Here is a 19794-nt window from a genome sequence, read left to right as displayed (position 1 = left end):
GGACCCCCATATATTGATTTGTGTAAATCTAAAATAGAAAGCTCTATCATCAGTAAATTTCGTTTCAGTGCGCATGCACTAGAAATAGCGATTTTCGTAGTCAGAATATATATATTTTTAATTCCAAGAACATGGGAATTTCGACTCCCGCGAAAATGTACATAAATTCGACTCTACAAGTTATTGCGTGACTAAATTTAATTTTCTGCATTAATAAACAACCAAAACTAATTTTCAAGAAAGAATTTTTTTACAAATTCATTGTTTAATATTAAAAATTCATTTTCTAATATTACAAATTCCTGATTTAGTAATATTATAAAATATCATACATTTTGTAATATTACAAATTGAATTTGTAATATTAGAAAATGTATTTGTAATATTAGAAAATCAGTCACATTTTTTTTAAATATTACAAAATGATTTTCTAATATTAAAAATCGTCATTGAATACGACAAATTCATTTTCTAGTATTAGAAAATCAATTTCTAATATTCAAAAATAGTTTTTTAATATTTGAAATTCAATTGAATTTTTAATATTAAAAATGATTTGTAATATTAGAAAATGAATTTGTAATGTTAAAAAAATCATTTTTTAATATTAGAAAATGCTCATTTTTGTCCACTTTGGCTTGCCACAAGGATGACTGGACAGACTGCCCAAGTGTTTTTCTAATCGGCGTTGTGACGTCTATTTTGCCTTTTACGGACTGATTTGAAGTTTACACGATCGAAAAGTTCCGGGGCCACACGTCAGCATGATTTTCCCCCACATCACTTAAAGAAGAAACCACATCACGTAAAGAAAAGAAAATGCACATAAAGTATTTAGAGATCGACATAACGTAAAGATGAAACGACCTCACGTTATAAGAAAACCACTGCACGTAAAGATAAATCCACATTATGTAAATATATGTTGACATAACGTAATCATAAAACGACAGAACGTAAAGACAAAATTACAGAACGTACAGACGAAATGACAGAACGTAAAGACGAAATGGCAGAACGTAAACACAAAACGACATAATGTAAAGACGTTCCTACTTAACGTAAATACAAAATGACCACATGTAATTATAAAACCACAGCAAGTAATATAAAATTGACAACACATAAACAAATGTGTATCTCATCAGACAGTTCAGGCGTTCCATATTAATCCACTTTGATCGGATTTACACCACTGTCGCACCATGGTCATAAATTTAGTTTATATGTAATGTAAATTACATTGTACTGTTTTTGTTCATGCCATAACCATTTACTGTAAATGTATTCGTGCAAATAAAATTTTCTAAATTGTCTATGTTTTCTATAATTTACATTACACCAACTCGAGCTCATATTATAGAATGGTTTTAGAAGTTCATACACAAACTGGTTTTTATTAAAAGTATACTTAGTGAAGCGAATCAATCGCTTTTTACAGTGGAAATAGCACAAGCACGCGACAGTTGTCTCCCTTTTTCTGCTCTTATCGCAAAAAAAATTAAACAAATTCACGGGTGACTGACTATTGGTCACGGGAGTAACGCAGTAAGGATTGCGAGTTGTTGGACGCTGTGGAATATACATTTGTATTTTAATAGCAACATTTTACCTTATCATTGATATTTTTAGACATTTTAATTTGTGAGATTAACTTAGGGAGCTCAGGAGATGGCTGATCCGAACCAAGTACACATGCAGATGCAGGGCGTTGGCTTTGGTCAACCACCACCAATGCAAGGATTGCCTCCTGCTCTTTCGTTTATGGCAGGACTCTCAGAGATTAATATCCATCAGCACTTAGACATCCTTGAAGGTAAATCTTTTGCAAATAATGTTTTGATTAACGTAAACACATCCAAAGGTCAAAAATTAGGCCGTGTTGGTATTTTGGTCATCTTATACAATGCAATTAAAAAAAATACAATTAAATAAATATCAAAATTATTAAAAATTTCAAAACTGGTGTCAAAAAGTATCTTTTTGATCAAATGAAAAAAAATTTTATCAGTGACTTCACTATGTAAATTTATTATTAAGTTTATATTTAACTATGCCTGCCTAAATTATGTGTCGGTCACATTGTTCATTTTTAATTTTTTAACCTTAATTACTATAAAGAACCCCATTGGAAATAAGCCGTAAAGCTTTTACGGGCTATCCTAGGTTAGATATCAACCTTTTTTTTTAACATACTTTTATGGCTAAAACTTTGATTTCTAACATTTTGGACTAAGTACATTTTCGGCTAAGTATTAATACAAATGTGAACTCAGTAATGTATGAATGAATTTATAATATGAATGTATTTATAATAATTGATTGTTGGGGTAAACGTCAGAGCAGCAATATTTCAGCTATATTCAGATGATGAACATGAAATGGATGATCAAATGAACATGAAACGATGAAATTGGGAAAAAAAGGGATGGGACACAAGGATAATAGGGTTGAAAAATTTTGATTCCCACTAGAGAAAGGGAGGGATGGGTAAGGTCGGGCAATTTAGCCTCCTGTGGCGGAGCGCAAAGGTTCCTACTCTTATCAAATACCACAGCAGGGTTCTTTAACGCGCGAGGAACGTGACATCTTTCCCAACATGATGCAACACGCCAGGGGTACCCCATTCCACCTCCTGGGGCACACATCCCAGTTGCTCTGTGGGCAGAGCACCTAGCCCCCGGCTAGGTTTCTAAGCACTATTTAGTCGCCTGTTAAGACAAGCTTAGCGCTGCTGCAGGCCTATTCTTTTAACACCTGGACCTGCACGGGGTGTATTTATAATGTCTGAATGTAATAGTACAATGTATGTTGATGTCAATCTAAATAAAGCTATATGTATCTATCTGTCTATCTAATTTAATGCAATTCTGACCCTAATACTTTGCGAACAGCCACAGGCATTTGCTTCATATTTGATAGTAACAGTTCATTGATAGAAGTAAGTGGCTATGACTCAGCCATTGGAACTTAGCATGCAAAACCATTGTAAAAAAAAGTGTCATTGGTACAGATGGATCAAAATGAGTGCAGATTAGAGCTTTTTTTGAACATATGCTGTCATCCTTATTTGTTACCTCAGGGGCTGATCCAGAACTTTATAAAAAGAGGTGTTTCAGTAAAAAAAAATACAAGGGTTTTAGGCCCTCATTTGCTCATTTTTGTCCAAAATTACATATGTACATGCAGCTGTACATGTAAATGCATGATATCCACCTACATGTACATGTAAGAACTACAATTACAATGTACTTGTATGCTGGTTAGGAAGAGGGGTTTAAAGATCACTTGCATTTTGTATATTATTTTAATGGTGATAAGGTACATGTAACTTCAGAGTATTGAAATTCATTAAAGAATTCAAATGATTTACCTCTAAGTGGCCGAAGAACATTTTGATGAAAGGGAGATAACTTATTTGCCAGTACATTTGTACATTGTGCCATAAACTGGTTTACAGTTTAATATTTAGACATACATGTAAAAAAGTTTTGGATTTGAAGGCTACAGGAACAGTTATACATTACATGTACTTAAGTGGAAATTCATCTCCAAACATGAAAATATCTGAAATGCTTCTGTAGTATCAGAGACGTACATGTATAATTAAAGAGATAAGAAACTTGTTAATAATTAGCCAGTTTATGGATAAAATATATGCCTTGGAGAACAAGATTACCAGACCTTTCTACTTAATATGCTATTTCCCCTTTTGATGAAATGATCTGAAATAAATTGTAACAGATACCCAGAAAATGTAAAAATGAGAAACTGAAGATTCAATCTGTAAAAACCAAATAAAAGTTACAATACATGTACTTGTAGATTAATGAGAAAATAACAAATTTAATTTTGAATTATTTTCATTTTCATAAAAAAGGTAAGTTGCTTTCAATACTTCTTTTTGTTTGTTTTGGTAGAAAAAAATGTGGTATGAACATGAAGCTAAGACATCATAGAATGGGAAACTGAAGGTCATATTTTGATATTCGTAATACTTTTTTAATTGTGATAATTTAAAGTCAAGGTGTCATTGTCAATTTTGTTCCCTGCCACATGATGATGTGAGATTTCAGTTAGTTGTAAATCTCTTTAAGAACAGGTCTATGATAATATGTAACCTCTACATTTTTTGTATGTGTGTATAGTGTACTTGTACAATGTATCTCCAAAATTTCTTTATAGTGATTGATACAAATACAAAATGTACATGTACATGTACGTGTTGTACATTATATCTGTTCCCTTGGCTCCCATTGCAAAGTTTAGTTGACTTTGATATGAATACAGAACTTTTCTGGAACAGGAGCAAATGTTAAAGCCTTTTATTAAAATTTCTTCTCAGATACATTGTACATGTACCTTTTTTTTCTGAAAATTTCATATAAAAAAAATCTTAATCTTACATGTACAATGTATATTGTACATATACATGTAAAAGAAAAATTAAAATATGGCATATTTTTTCAATAAACCTCATCATCCAAATTTTACATAATACTTAAGAGTAGAGGTACTCAAAAAGGGTATGACATCTCTCAGATGAGTATCTGCGTATTACCATACAATGTATTGTGGGTTATTTTGGTGGGTGTAAAAGTTCTATGATTTTGAGGCTAAAAAGTATGCGAAAGATTTAGGCTGATACTAAGTCATGCATTAAGTACTTAAGCTCAGTTATTACATGTACATGTGTATTTCGTGGAATCTATTTTGGGATTTTTAGAGCGACTGCTAGAATACACCAAAATTAGCACACCCCCCCCCCCCCCCCCAAAAAAAAAAAAAACTACTGGCTATACAGTATTTCTTTGTAAAAAAATTTGTCTTACTATGCTAAAAACTTCTACAATGTAGGAAGGAATTTCCTGGAACTCCTTTTAGTTTTGTTTGGCTAGTATATACATTTGTACATTATGTACATGCATTATATCTTTGTCCAAATGAGTAGAGGATGCTCTTGATTCAATCCTCTGCAGAGTTAAACAATTGTACCAATTACATGTATCTATTATAAAATTAGTTTTCCCTGCTTCTTTGCAAGTTATGCAGGGTACGTGTATATTTAGCAAATAGAGCAATGAAATGTCTTCCTACAGGCTTTTGATTCTGTGAGCTACATGTACATGTACATTGTACATGCAGCACATTAAAAATCCTGCACTCAGCTGGTTGCATTAGTACAAAGGATTTGTGTTATTGGTAAAAAGTTCACACACTGAAATTGCAAACAATCAATCAATCAATCAATATAAGTCAAAAACTCACAAAATTTACTTTTGATTTTTTTCAGTTGCTGTTGGTTGGGAGAGAAACAACAAATACAGAATATGCAACAATCAAGATCAACAGTTTATGTATGCAAAAGAAGGTATGTGTATTTTTTTTATTAAAGTGTAAGTCTTTTTTAAAAATCAGGCAAAATGAGAAAAATCTGAAAAATGCATGGCAAAAACTCACCGGTCTCTGATTCTTATTTACAAAATCCACTATGGTATGTTCACATAAACATTGGTGAAATATACAGCATTTTATTTTTATTTGTAAGTTACTTTGTTGTGATATGATCCAGTGTTTGGGAAAAATTTAAATAAATGGAATTCTATGCTTTAACAGTCTTTCCAAAGGTTCAGTTTTTTTTTTTGTTTTTTTTTTTTCAGGACATTCAGTCCTGTGATGACATACTATTTTCAGGAACAAACCAAGTTTTACTGTCCATTTTGACTAATATGACTAATATCAGAAATTTTCTCAACTTCCAGTTTGGCATTCTGGATTTTTTTACCGGTCCTGCCACATTTTTACCTGTGATATACGACGGTCTGACAAACTTTTGGAAAGACTGCTTTACTCTTCAATGTATGATCATAATCTTTTTTTATTTTTGCTTCAGAGAAACAAGTTATTTCCCATTAAACCTTAAATACATATGTACATTTATACTTTACTACCTCTGTGTGAATCATTATGTAATAAAAGATTGAAATACATGTAACCTCAAGAAAAGTAAAAACAGCACAGACATACATGTACATTGTATTATTGAATGCTTTTGTTTGTACTTACATGTACATGTACATGTAAGTTCCCTTTAGGCTATAAAATAGTCATTCAGACTTCGACACCTCACTTCAACTGACATTAAATCTGATTTCTGTGAAATAACTGAAGTGAATAAAAAATGCATCCCTTTGAAATTGTACCACAAGGTGATATACATGTAAATGTACATGTTTCCACATAAGAAGATTGGGATTGATTTTGCAAGTTTTGACTAGAACCATTTAGGTTTAAGGGTCTTAAAGTTACCACTTTGGTTCTGATCAATTTTTATCCTGTGTCAAAAGTCTTATCATAATCAAATTTCAAAATTGTATCAAGTTTGAATGGTGTGCACATATTTACCTCAATTATTAAGGGTTCATTCAACTTCGGCAGTTGTATCAGTTAAGCTGTGCCATGCAAAGCATTTTATTTGTCCATGTAATCATGATATAACGAATTACATTTGAAAGTAATCATTCCAAACCCTGTTGATCTGACAATATTATTTTCACACAAGGTAGTCTTCTCTATTTAAAATGACCAAAAACTTGATTTCTACATCACTGGAAATGTTTTAATTTTTTCATCTATTGTATTTTTTTATCAATAATCAGTAAAAAAACCAGGTGGTCTCAAGGTCCAGAGGAAATTCAAGTTAGTTAACAAGTTGATTTTGAGTTAACTTTTCTACTAACTACTGGTGCATTTGTTAATAACTTATTTAAAACAATTTTATCAATTTTAAATTAAAAAAATCACCACAAGTCATCATAAGAATCCAATATTAGTAATTTTGATTAATGTAAAATGAAATACCAAAACAGACCATTTTTACTGAAAAAAAATCAGTCAGTCAATTTGAATGATTTTTTACAGGATAGAGGTATAAATGTTCATACATGTACATGTACTTGTTATTTGCATTTATATCCATAACTCTAAGTAGCATGTCCTCTTTTTCTCTTTATACCTGGAGAAAGCTGTGACCTTTAGGAGCTACATTTACGTGTACATTATATGAACAATGTGTATATTGATTTGCCTTATTTCTGAGCCTGTTGAGGTTCTAAGACAAAGTAACACTTAAGATTTTTGAAAATACCAGTGAAGTGATTTAGAAAATACATAGTTAATAAAAAAATGTTTCAGTTTATCTTATTGGAACAAATAAAATGTACATTGTAAGTCGATATTAAGGTTTTGGTATCATTAGTATTGATAAGTAAAATACATTGTACATACATGTGTATACTAAGGGAATTAATTAAGTGAAACTTAGACATATATAAACATTTGTACATATATGTAATTGATATAAACCTAATACATGCACTTCTCTCTGATGCATATTCTTTTCCTTTTTTTTTGTCAGTTTTTTTTTAATTTCTTTTGATGAAAAACATATAAATGTACATGCATGTATAAAATGTATAAAACAGCTGTTGACATGTAAGTTGTAGAGGAGGTACATTAGTATTGATTCATGTTAAATGGTATCAAAATATTTGAATTATTTATGTAATTTACCTTGTAATATGTATTGATTATAATGTGTATTGGAAATCTAAAAATAACTTAGTAGAATATTAGTCAACAGTGAAGGTTTTAAGTTTTTCTTTGTATTTATAAAAACATAAAAGAATGTTTACATTTTGGCAGTTGGTAATTTTGAAAGAGTGTTTCCTTTAAACAGTGTGATAAGTTAAGATTTGGACTCATTCCAGTTTCATTTTTATTTTTCTTTTAACAATAAATGAAATTTTATATTTACTGGTATAACATTGGCTGAATTTCAAAGAATTTACACTAATGATTTTCAAGAACTTAGATAAAAGCTTTCAACATGTTCAAATGATTATAATATGCTTCACTGGTGCTAGTTGAGCTCCTATCTTTTACAGCTCTGAATAAAAAGCTACAAAAATCTACTTTTTCAATCTGGGCCTATAACATAATTTGAAAGCTTAAATTTAGGCTGTATTATTTAGAGCCCATGCTTAGAAATAATTATAAATATGAAGAAATAATAATGTCTCTTATTGAAAAAAAAACCTGCATATAAAAATATAGCTGTAGGGTTTTTCAAAGAGAATAGATCCATGCTGGACATTCTATTTACATTTGTACATGTATCCATGTATTGTCATGTTAATTATACTGCCAGTCAAGGTTCAATGTACATGTACATGTATGTTAATTTACAAGACTTAATAAAAACCTAATAGTTAGTACATTTGTTGTTCATTGGCAATGAAACATCTGCTTTCCAAGTGTAGTTTTTGAATTTTTCCAGGATTTAACAGTTGTTCATTTGGAAATTGAGAACCAATTACTCAGTTTTGGTTTAATTTTAATTTTTTTTTTGCAACAAGTAAAATATATTGAAAATGTACATTTCAGAGACTCTGGATACACATGTACATGTATGTAGCTTTCTTACCAATTATGATTATCATGTTATATGTTATATGCTGGACATTGTCGGGCGAAAAGAAGCAGATACATGTATATATATATGTTGTATTGAAATCCATTAGCTTTGTTTGATTTTCATAACAACTTTTAAGAGATCATTAAGTACGTGTACATGTACATTGTACATAGGACTTCAGCAGTATTAGTTTAAACAGTTCATGAGAAATTGGTGCATAATTTCACTTATCAAATGTGAGTTGTCTTTCTTTGATTGCTTTTGTTTTTTATTCCTCAATTACTCAATTAAAGAAAAAATAATCTTATCAACTTAATTCAGTTTTATCTAAGTACTGTGATAAAATTATAAGCTTGACATCTGAGTGGGTTGAAATGCTTTTCCACAGGAAATTGATAAATTTGGAATAACTGTACATAACCTTGAATTTGTAGTAAAAAATCGTAGGCAAAAAAAAAAATATTTCTATTTCCTGCTACCCTTCATGTACCTACCCTAATTTTTATGCCTACCATAAACACTTCATGACAATTTTGGCTCAAGCACCATTGAAGTGTAGATTGTTTCCCTATTTACTACATGTACATTGTATGTTTTTAAAAAATAGAATTATTTCCCTAAGTTGCATGTATTTTCTTGCTGGTACATGTAGCAAGAAACAAGACTACATGTTTTTTGGAGAAAACAAAGAAAGGACAAGTCATAAACAATTACATTGTAATTGATTTTAATTGCACAGAAACACCATACATGTACAATGTTTTCTGTACTTTGATTACAAATTGGGAAATAATTTACATTCGTATGTTATTTGGGATAATTTTCTATTTCAATTCCTTGACATTGTGTGAAATTTCCATTTGAGGAAATAGCCTCATTTTTGAGATACAAATTTACAATATCACTGCTATACAGTACTACAGGTATCATTACAAACACATTCTTTTATTTACAGACACAGATTGTTTGGTCAGACAATGTTGTGGCCCTGCTCGACCATTCACGATGAATATTACAGACAATAACCAACAACAGCTTATACAGTTGTATCGTCCATTCCGATGCCAAGCCAGTCTTTGTTGGTGTTGTTATCTACAAGAAATGGACATCATGAGCCCACCTGGTCAGTCAGTGGGTGGAGTTAAACAATTGTGAGTTTATACAATGAAGTCTTACTATGAAGTTGTTCTTAATGTAGTTACAGGGGGGATTTGAACAGGGCAGAGCATTTACTTCAAAAAGGGTGTGTCAGTGAATAATACAATGTGTGAAACTTTTAAATTCTTACAAAATCAGCAAGGAAATTTCTATTTCAACTGGCCAAAATGTAGTTTAAGTCGAACCCTCAAACATTGACCATGAGGTCATGTCAGGTTTGCAGAAACATGAACAAATATTCTAGACAAGTACATGTAATAGCCTTTCTGAAATGTAAGCCTTCTCTTAGCTTTATCTAATTTTGAGAGTAAAATTTTACACAATTTTTCTGGAATGAAACTGTTTGTATTCTGATGGCAGATGTATTAGAATATTTGTTTATATACATGTAGGTGTAATTACAGGCGTCCAGTGTAGAAAGAGCCTACGAAATGTTGCTGTATTGTGTATTTTCATTCAATTCCATATACAGTGTATCTGCAGACACAATTTTCTTCCTTTTTAAGTTGGAATTCCTACTTTTTTCTAAAATTTCAGTATCAAAAGTTACAGATTTTTTTCTGCAATAAGCAAAATCATGTCTGATATATATTTAAAAATATCTTTAAACATACTCAAGATACATTGTAGTTCTGTCTTTTTAAGTTACTTTCTCCTCTAAGTAAATTATAGCATTTCTTTCTTTTTTTCTTTTTCTATTCATGTGTGCCTAATTTAAGAGCCACCATCCCATACCTTGTACAGATTTCCATCCATATTTCAGCCAAACCATCGACATAACCAATCAGCAACAGCTATTTCCTTAACTGTTACCCATCTTACGCAAATGGATGCCCATGTTAATAGCTTTTGATTTTTTATCCAGTTTCACATGGAAGACAAGAATAAATAAAACTGCATTGTGAAGTTTCATTTACTATACTAGTCAGGAAATTAGCACTTGCCACCTTAGTGAGTGTTCAATAATTAGTAGTAACCAATTGCAGTTTTCACCTGCCATTAGCTTGTGGGTTAGTGGAGGTTTCACTAAAATGAATCTGAAAAAAAAATGTTGTATTCATTTTTTTTTTGTGATAAAGATGGCCAATTGAATTAGGAATGAACCATTAAAATCTTAAGTTTTCAATTCTGTTTGAAGGCCTACATGTATATATGTTATCTTTTCTTTTACCGGCTGTTGAGGAAAGTATTTCTCTGTAGATAAAATTACTGAGCTATTTGAACTATGAGATCAGTTTTCTTATTTGATGATTGTGATAGTCATTCTATTGATGTAGTATTTATCTACAGCAAAGCAAGTATAGTTTTTTTTACAAATATACTTGTATGTTAGCCTATCATAGACCTTGGAAAAATTCAGTGTTCATTTACCATTTCATAGTTCATGCAATATCTAGACTGAGACTATATTTCAAGTTAACAAAATAAACTGCATGAATAGAAGATATGTATGTATTATAATCAGTTGTATTACTCTTTTTTGTCCCCCGCAACTCGTCGCAAGGAGACATGGAAATGCCAGGCGTCCATCCATCCACGTTTTCTGCACTTTTTTTGTTATGCTTTTACCAAATATGTTTGTTTTTGGTATGTGGCCTTATTATGAAGAGTTACAGATTAAGTTTAACTTTGGTTATGGTTGAATGATTTTTAACGAAGTTATGGTTTGACTTTGGTTACGGTTGAATGATTTTTATGGAGGTTACGGCCCTTAGACTTAGAAAATTTCAGTGAATTTACAATTATCTGCACTTCTTTTTGTGTAATGCTTTTACCAATTGATTTTATATTTTGTATGTAGTCTTACTATGAGAAATTACAGATTAAGTTTGACTTCAGTTATAGTTGATTGATTTTTATGAAAGTTATGGCCCTTGGACTTAGTGAATTTAAAGTTTTCTGCTTTTTTTTTCGCGCGGGATATTGGAACGCTGTTCTTTTATTGTCTACAGCATATAAGATATATTTTGAAAAGTAATAGGAATTCACTTTTACATTATGTTTTTCAAAACTACAATAGTATAAATAACAAAACCTCAGTAAACTGCTAAGGTATTTTTATTTTGCATCAACATGATTCACTGTCTAGGAAAAACTAGTACATGTGTACATTGTGTCTATTTCAACCGAGAAAAAAGTATATTTATAGCAGAAATTCTAGCAATTGTTCATCTATGACATCATCAATAGTGCCAGGAAAACAATGTTGAAATATCACATCGCTTTTGACCAAATAGGTTTTATAGAAAATGATACACAATTACACAACAATGAATTTTTTCATATTACTAGTTTATATCACATTGTCCATGGTGTGATATTGGAAATATCAAGCCTTCCAAGAATTAGATAAAACAATCAAATTATAGAGACTGTATCAGTATCATTTGTTACTTTTCTGTAGATGGACAGCCTGGAAACCAAAGTTTGAAGTGCATGATGCCCAGGGTACACCTTTGTTCCACATCAATGGAGAGTGTTGTTTCTGTTGTCCATGTACAGATATATTCTTCAAAGTAAGCTTCAATTGTGATAAATTACATCTTTTTTTGTGTAGAATCTGACTACTAACTGTCAACACATTGTAGGCATTTTAACTTGTTACATATCAAAACTCAGAATTTGATTTAAATCAACAAGTTAAACCACCTTTAAAGGGGAGAGTTTGGTAAGGACCTCTTTTCGGCTCATAATTTGTGCATTTTTTAAGATTTCATTAAAGCTGATTTCTTGGTAGAAGAGGTATAGTAAAATGGTCACAAACACTGAATACAAGCTGACAAGATTTATGACATTATTCACATAAATAACAGTAAGCATATATGTAACTTTCACAAAAACCTTTAACTATTAATATTTCTGCAGTTTTAAGATGGTTTGCGAGGGGAACAGAAGTGGCCACACATTTGTTCACGTGAGATATTTTCACACGAGTTGTAACTGACATTTATACACAAAATATATTTAGCACAAGAATGAACATGCATGCGGCCATTGTTACAAAGAGTGAAAAACTGCACAAATTCTGGTGTTTTCCATCCTTTTTAATATATTTTTCTAATTTCAGCCAAGATTGAAGGTCGTATATGACCGTTTATGTTCAAATGATTACCATTAACCAAACAAATCAACTATAAAACATCATTAAAATTTCTTCAGGTAGACTTTGATTTTGTGGCCAGATTTTGCCCTTACCTGACCAACTCCTTTATTATCATATTTTTTTCTCCTGAAGTAAAATGTTGATATACAGTAACAGAAATGCGAGGATTAATTGGTCTACAGGATTTAGCTTTTAATTGTTACTTTAGTCTGCTTATCATTGGTACATTATTTATTAACAGATCACAGATGCACAGAAAGGAAATGAAATAGGGGAGATAATCAAACACTGGGGAGGATGTCGAGAGATCTGTGGAGCAGTCAACGATTTCAAGGTCACCTGTAAGTGTCTGTCAGGCATTTGATACCCATCTCAGAGTTGCAAATGTATCTGTTTGATAGAAATAGCATTAATGGAAATCTAGCTTACAGATCAAACTAACTTTGATTTCCACAACTGGGGTCTGATGAATTTTCTTTACATGCCATCGTCTAGATTTAAATTGAACTATTAAAGGTTGACTGACAACAGTCTTATGCAGATATTTAAGTGGGTGTCCATGCAAAACCAGGCAGTGGATGATACATGACAAATTTTGTTTTCAAAAAATTTTCATCAATTTCATATCAAGAGTATGTTTGATTTTGGTAAATGTGTTCTTGTGTGTTTATATGTGTTAACATTATGTTCATCTGCTCAAAAACAATTTTTCATATTAGTCCTAAATACGGGGTTCGTAATATGTATTTAACATGCTGTAGTTTTTTGCCCCACCCCACCCAACCCCCTAATCATTATCAACTGTTTTTCATTTTTTATGACATGGTCTTTAACTTGTGAGATTGCATTGCAAAGTCCTTTAATTTCCCCACAGTTCTAAGCCTGCCTCATACCTACTTTGTGTCAAATCTTGTAGTGTAATTACATGTTCATGTACATAGACAGTTGTTGTGTATTGTAGTAGGTCATGGTAGAAAAATGATATCATCATCATTTCCCTAGTTACTGGTTCTTACTGGACTTTATGTACAAAGGGAACTAACCCCTACTCCACGCTTTTAGTTTACTGCTTTGTATTTTCTAAGTTGTCAGTTTTCCTATTCTGCATGAGACAATCTACAGGCCTGTCTGATGTTGGAAATGTCTAACATGAGTAAAAGATTATTCTCAGGAAAAGGATGAAAAAAATTCCTACATACATGTACCTCAAGGCCTTTGTCTCTGAAACTTTGGAAAGAGCATGGGCCAGTGACAATATTAGGCATTTTAAAACTCTATACCCATTGTTTGTCTGGTTCAAAGTAACCTAATTATGTTTCTTTTGTCTTGGAAAAGAGTAGGGCCAGTGTTGCTGTTTTTTTTTTTTTTTCTTTTATAAAATAATTGAAGTTATACATAGTTTTGTTCCTTTTTCAGTTCCTGCAGATCTTGATATTATGAAGAAAACAATGTTACTTGGCGCCACGTTCCTGATTGATTTTAACTACTTTGAGAGAAACAAGAACCAATAAAGACTGAGAATTACATCAAACCATTTAGCTCTCAGGCCAGCTTTATATCAAAGATCATAAACATCTAATTGCTACCATTAAAATGTAGTTTTCTGGTTATTTTTACACTACAAATTAAGTTTATTTTGCAATTTTCACTCAAAACAATGTAGTACCTCAAGAAATACATGTCAGTTCCAAACTTTCAAGATGCTGCATCTAAATGTTAAAACTGATATTCTTCCTATTTCACATGATATAACCCTTGACAAGCAGCATGACTGGTTTCTTGCCAGAATTATGATTTGCTCAATCTGCAGAAGCATTTGAGTTAACCCCTGGTTATAAGTAGGGTTTGAGTTAACCCCTGGTTATAAGTAGGGTTTGTGTTAACCCCTGGTTATAAGTAGGGTTTGAGTTCACCCCTGGTTATAAGTAGGGTTTGAGTTAACCCCTGGTTATAGGTAGGGTTTGTGTTAACCCCTGGTTATAGGTAGGGTTTGAGTTAACCTCTTGGGTTTGTGCTGCTTGTTTTCATGTTTAGTTTTGACATCTTTCATGTTGAGTAGAACTTGTTAACTATGCACCGTCTTTTTTATGTTCCTTCCTTTGTTTGTCAAATGATATTTTATTAAAGGACACTTTCGTATCCACTTTTTTACCCATCAGTGAAAATTGGAAAATAAACAGGAGTTGTAGTGTATTTATAGATTATTTTAAATATTCCACTGCTACTAAAATAAAGAAATTACTGGTTGTAGCTTTACATTTACTGGGTAGAAAATTTTGTTTTATTTAGAAGATATAGATCTTAATATTTATCTGAAGGTTAGGTATATTTAATTTTATTTTGCAGGATTGTATTGAAAATGCATTTTTTTTCAGTATAGCCAGTTTTTTTAGTATGTATGATATTATTAGATTAAGTTTTACCACTTTTCATTATACATGTACTGGTATTTAATTTTTTATGTATTAAGATTTTTAAATTTTTTTCTGACAAATCATTTTTGAGTTCTTAGCTGGACTTTTATTTATTTATCTATTTATTAATTACAAATAGTTATTCTTTCAAATTAAAACATGTCTAATGCAATTCTGTTGAATTGTTTTAAATTTTTATCAACATCTTATCATATAAAAGACATGAAAAATTTCTTTTAAAAGTTTATTGATACTATTAGTATTCATTTTTCCCCAAATATGCAAGAAATTAACAGTTCTCTTTTGGATCTACCATTGCATAATTTACATTCGTAATAATTTGTTTACCTTAATCTTTTTTTCTTCATTTGGTCTATGATATTAAGTTACCTTTCACCATGGTTCTACATGTAATTTGAAAAAAAAATGTGTAGAAAATAGATACATTTGAATTTTGGTGGCAAGAGTTTAAAAGGTCTGGAACAAAAATTTTGACAATCAAATATTTTTTTAAATAATTTGGATATGTATTATACATATGTTTTTTAACATCAAGGAATGTTTGACAGCATGTAGAAAGAGATATCTGTGAGTATATATTTACATGTATTTTCCTTATTTTTTTTTGTTTGTTCTACATAAAAAAAAATTTTTACTGCAGGGTTTTGTCTTAGAAATTATTACAGTCCTTTCATGTCGAAATAAACAATCATTTTTGTATTTATATTTTACCAATTTATTCCTTATAATAGACTATTAATTTTAAGGTAAGTTTTCATTGTTTTATTATCAGACAAATTTTTAACTTCTTTTTATTCCATGACTTCTACGCACAACAATAAAAAAAGTGTCTTATTGGTGTTTATCTTTTAAGTTGATTTTCTTTGTCAATATTTAAACATTTTTACTTTACTTTTAATATGACATTGTAAATTTAGAAGTTCATTTTTATGTACAAAATTATTTGGCTAATACAACTAACATTTGTTATAATATTGTGTGTTTTAATGAGTATCAAGTCTATTTGTATGATTATTAAATGTGTCTTGTGATTGGACCACTGTTAGCTGGTTTTGGGATATTGCGGCAACCCAATCGTTTGGTAATATGATTATAAGATTTAACAGTATAAATGCAAAACCTTGTGGAAAGATAAAGATCCAAATCAATCTCACCTGTAAGTTTTAGAATGAATAATGGAACATGGTGAAAATTGGTAAAAAGATGAACAACAACTATATATATATATATATATATATATATATAGATTATATTATAAGATTTCTTCGTTTTTTTAAAAAAGAGTCTCCTTCTGTAATTGGGTAAATGCAATTTTTTTTTATTTTTTTTTTTTTTTGCTTGTCAAACCTGTCACATTATTTGCCATGGTCCAGTCTTTTCAGAATCTACAATTTTCATCATTTGAGGTAAAAAAATAATGTACCGGTAGTTTTGATATATCCTGAGTTAACTTTAACTTCAGTGGTGCTTTTCATTTTAAAATCAACTAGTGATTTAATCATAATTTTGGTTATTTGTTATCAATTATTATTTTTATGATTATTTGTGTAAAACCTATCTGATATTAATTGAATCAACCAAGTCATTTCTATTACTGTATATACAAATACAGGATGTTAAGTAGCAGTCCTTATAAAAATCAGGCAAGAATTGATTCATGCATCCTGAAAACCCACATATTCACTTTACTTCCAACTCGAAAACAATAACATAATAAGTTTTAAGTTTTGTTTGGTTTTTGCGCATTCAAGATAAAACCTTTATAGATTGTGTATGAAATTTTTTTTATTTTTAAAAGAGAGAAATGTGTGTTTTGTTTTTAAAATACACATATGTATCTGAATACAGAAAGGACTATCAATACATTATAATATAGCATATGTAGACCAAAAAATGCCTATTTATTGAGTGGATTTTTACTACACCACGAATGTCGGCAGTATTTGATTTTTATACAGAGACTGGTAATTGATATATATATATATATATAGTTGTTGTTCATCTTTTTACCAATTTTCACCATGTTCCATTATTCATTCTAAAACTTACAGGTGAGATTGATTTGGATCTTTATCTTTCCACAAGGTTTTGCATTTATACTGTTAAATTGATATTTTTTTACAAATTAGTTGACCAATTTTCATATTTTTTGCACAAAAGACAATATTGCATTCAAAAGTAAATTGATGTTTCCTTTGGAATATTGTATAAGAAAGAAATAAATGAAATATCAATTTCAAAACCGGGCAAAATGTTGCCGAATCATAATTATTTCTGCCAAGGAAATTATATTTTCTTTAACCTCACCTTTATATATATTTGTATACTAAGTTTTTAATTAAAAAAAATTCTAACTGAAAAACTCTGATGCTCACCTAGTATATTGTTTAAGCAAATTTTGGTTGTGTGTTCAGTCATTTCGGTTTTTTAAAAGACCACCATCATATGTATCATGTTTAATACCTATACAATATATATTGTAACCAATCATGTTTGATTATTCAAGAGGAAGACACACCCGGTTGCTTTTCCATGAAATCCATTGTATCTTTTATTACATATCCTTTAGCTTTATTGTTGCCGTTAGATTCTTTATGTTAAATATTCTAGTTTCATGTTTCAATAAATATATATACATACATACATTTGTTATTTGTGCTGACACCAAGCTAGAGTTTCTACAATATCATAGAACACTTACACTACTGATGCACAAAGTCCATGATTCAATGTTTAGTGTCGTCCAGTTTCCTCATTAATTCGAATGTTATTTGAATTATTTCTTTGTTTTTTTTTTGCAGTACATTTTTATTTCTTTGTCTTTTCGTTATCCCAGGATTAAGACCATTTTGATTACCGATCTAGGTCCCTTGATTGTAATAAGTATATATCTTAATTGTAAATTGCAGTAATCTGAATGTATCTATAATAGTGCAGTTCTAAGTACGGTAATGCAAGTATGATCAACCTAAACTCTATGCAAAAGTGTTTGTTTTGGTCATTTGTGAAAGCCATCTTGGTTGAGTCAGGACTGTGGTTGCCCTTGATATCTTTTTAATTGTAATATTCAATGATTTTACGATTTTATATCAATAAAATTTGGTTACAGTCTTTTTTTTTTAGTCATGTGAGATTGCAACTCTGTCATGTTGAACTGGAACTGTGATTTCCGTTTAACTGTGATATGCCATGTTGTGCTTTGTATCACGATACCATAATGATTTCGTCCCTGCCTATTTTGGTCTTTTTGAACAAATTCAAATTTTTGAAAGCACCTGAAATAGTTTAAACTTACATTTTATGTTGTGATCAAGAACTCATTACATTTTTATGGAGTTTTCACATTTGGTCTTTGATACAGTCGTGTGTAGGACCTACATTCAAATATCACGTCTAAATTTGTTTAGAACTTAATGTAAATTTGTCGTAAAATTAATTTTAAGGTTATGAACGTTTTATTACTATTCTAATAAGGAAGTTTAATTGGATGGTTTGGTACTCAGTAACGCAAGTTACATCAAAAGAAGCACCAGCAATCAGAAACAAGGAAATAACGTTCAAATCCAATTATACTAATAACATTGATTAATTTGCATAAATTGTATTAATGTGTAATTACTGATTCACTACTTTGTTACTTCTTTTGATAATTCATCTTTGGGACAATTAATACTCTTTTAGTAAAACATTTTTTTTTAAATTAGAATACGTACAATGGTTCTTTTTTTCGAATGATGTAAACTTATTGCGTGCATTATGATACTGCAGCGTCATTTCCTGTTCAAATTTTCCACTTATAATCCCGTTGTTGGCATAAAACAATAAGTACTTTCAGGTGGCATAAAACCAGTGTATACAACATTCATATTTATGTGATATGCATATCCAGTACACATAGTTTATTGCGCTTTAGGGATTTATTTTCTGTTGCGTCCTTTACAATGTTATGACAAAAATAATAACTTCGGATTGTACTGCTTTTCAAGTCTGACAGGGTATATTGTCCATATCAATTGCATTTTACAGTCAATGACACATGGAGCTTGATTCATATGAAATTGCAGTCAGAAGAAACATTTGTACAATAAAATTGATTTTGAACTACAAAACAGTGCATTTAGACTCGGTTGTTGACTAGACCAAGAAGTTATAATCCTTGACTGATTATGCAGATGATAATATGATTCATGTCTTTTCTGTTCTCAATCTTTATCTAGTTGATTCCTATATAAAGATGGAGACCAATCAATCCATGAGAGCTTCTACTTTGCCGGTTATTTGGACCACATCTCCGGATTTGACAGATGACTTGTTATCTTACGACATTTTTTTTTCAACAAACTACTTTGTTTTCATTTGGAACAAAAAACTTTGAATTCGAATTTTTTCCATACAGTTTGTTAATTAATTGACAATATTACCATAAGTCGAAAAAAACTAATTCTCAAAACTTAAGCACAACGACTTTCTTTCTTTTGTGTGAAATGAACCTTTTGATTGACATCAAATATGGCATATGCATTCGATACGTAAACAATGAATAACGGCTATTGTCAAATATTCTAAGCAGAGCTGGCAGAAAGTCCACTAAGAAGAGAAAGTGTTGTCTTCCTGGCACCATT

The 19794-nt window shown here is 30.6% G+C and overlaps 1 protein-coding gene across 1 annotated transcript; it reads left to right on the top strand.

The window, feature by feature from the left end:
- Positions 1-1519: 1519 nt before the first annotated feature.
- On the top strand, positions 1520-15589 carry LOC148618131 (phospholipid scramblase 2-like). Its single transcript, XM_088586022.1, has 6 exons — positions 1520-1816; positions 5294-5371; positions 9432-9627; positions 12039-12150; positions 12979-13078; positions 14154-15589. Exons 1-6 carry the CDS (start codon positions 1672-1674, stop codon positions 14246-14248), a joined length of 726 nt encoding a protein of 241 aa, XP_088442148.1. The 5' UTR covers positions 1520-1671; the 3' UTR covers positions 14249-15589.
- Positions 15590-19794: the final 4205 nt, after the last annotated feature.

This window comes from Perna viridis, chromosome 5, assembly GCF_037379345.1.
Source record: "Perna viridis isolate PV_CMFRI_1.1 ecotype Kerala chromosome 5, ASM3737934v1, whole genome shotgun sequence".
NCBI classification, from domain to species: Eukaryota; Metazoa; Mollusca; class Bivalvia; order Mytilida; family Mytilidae; genus Perna; species Perna viridis.
This window is presented reverse-complemented; position numbering and strand designations above follow the sequence as displayed.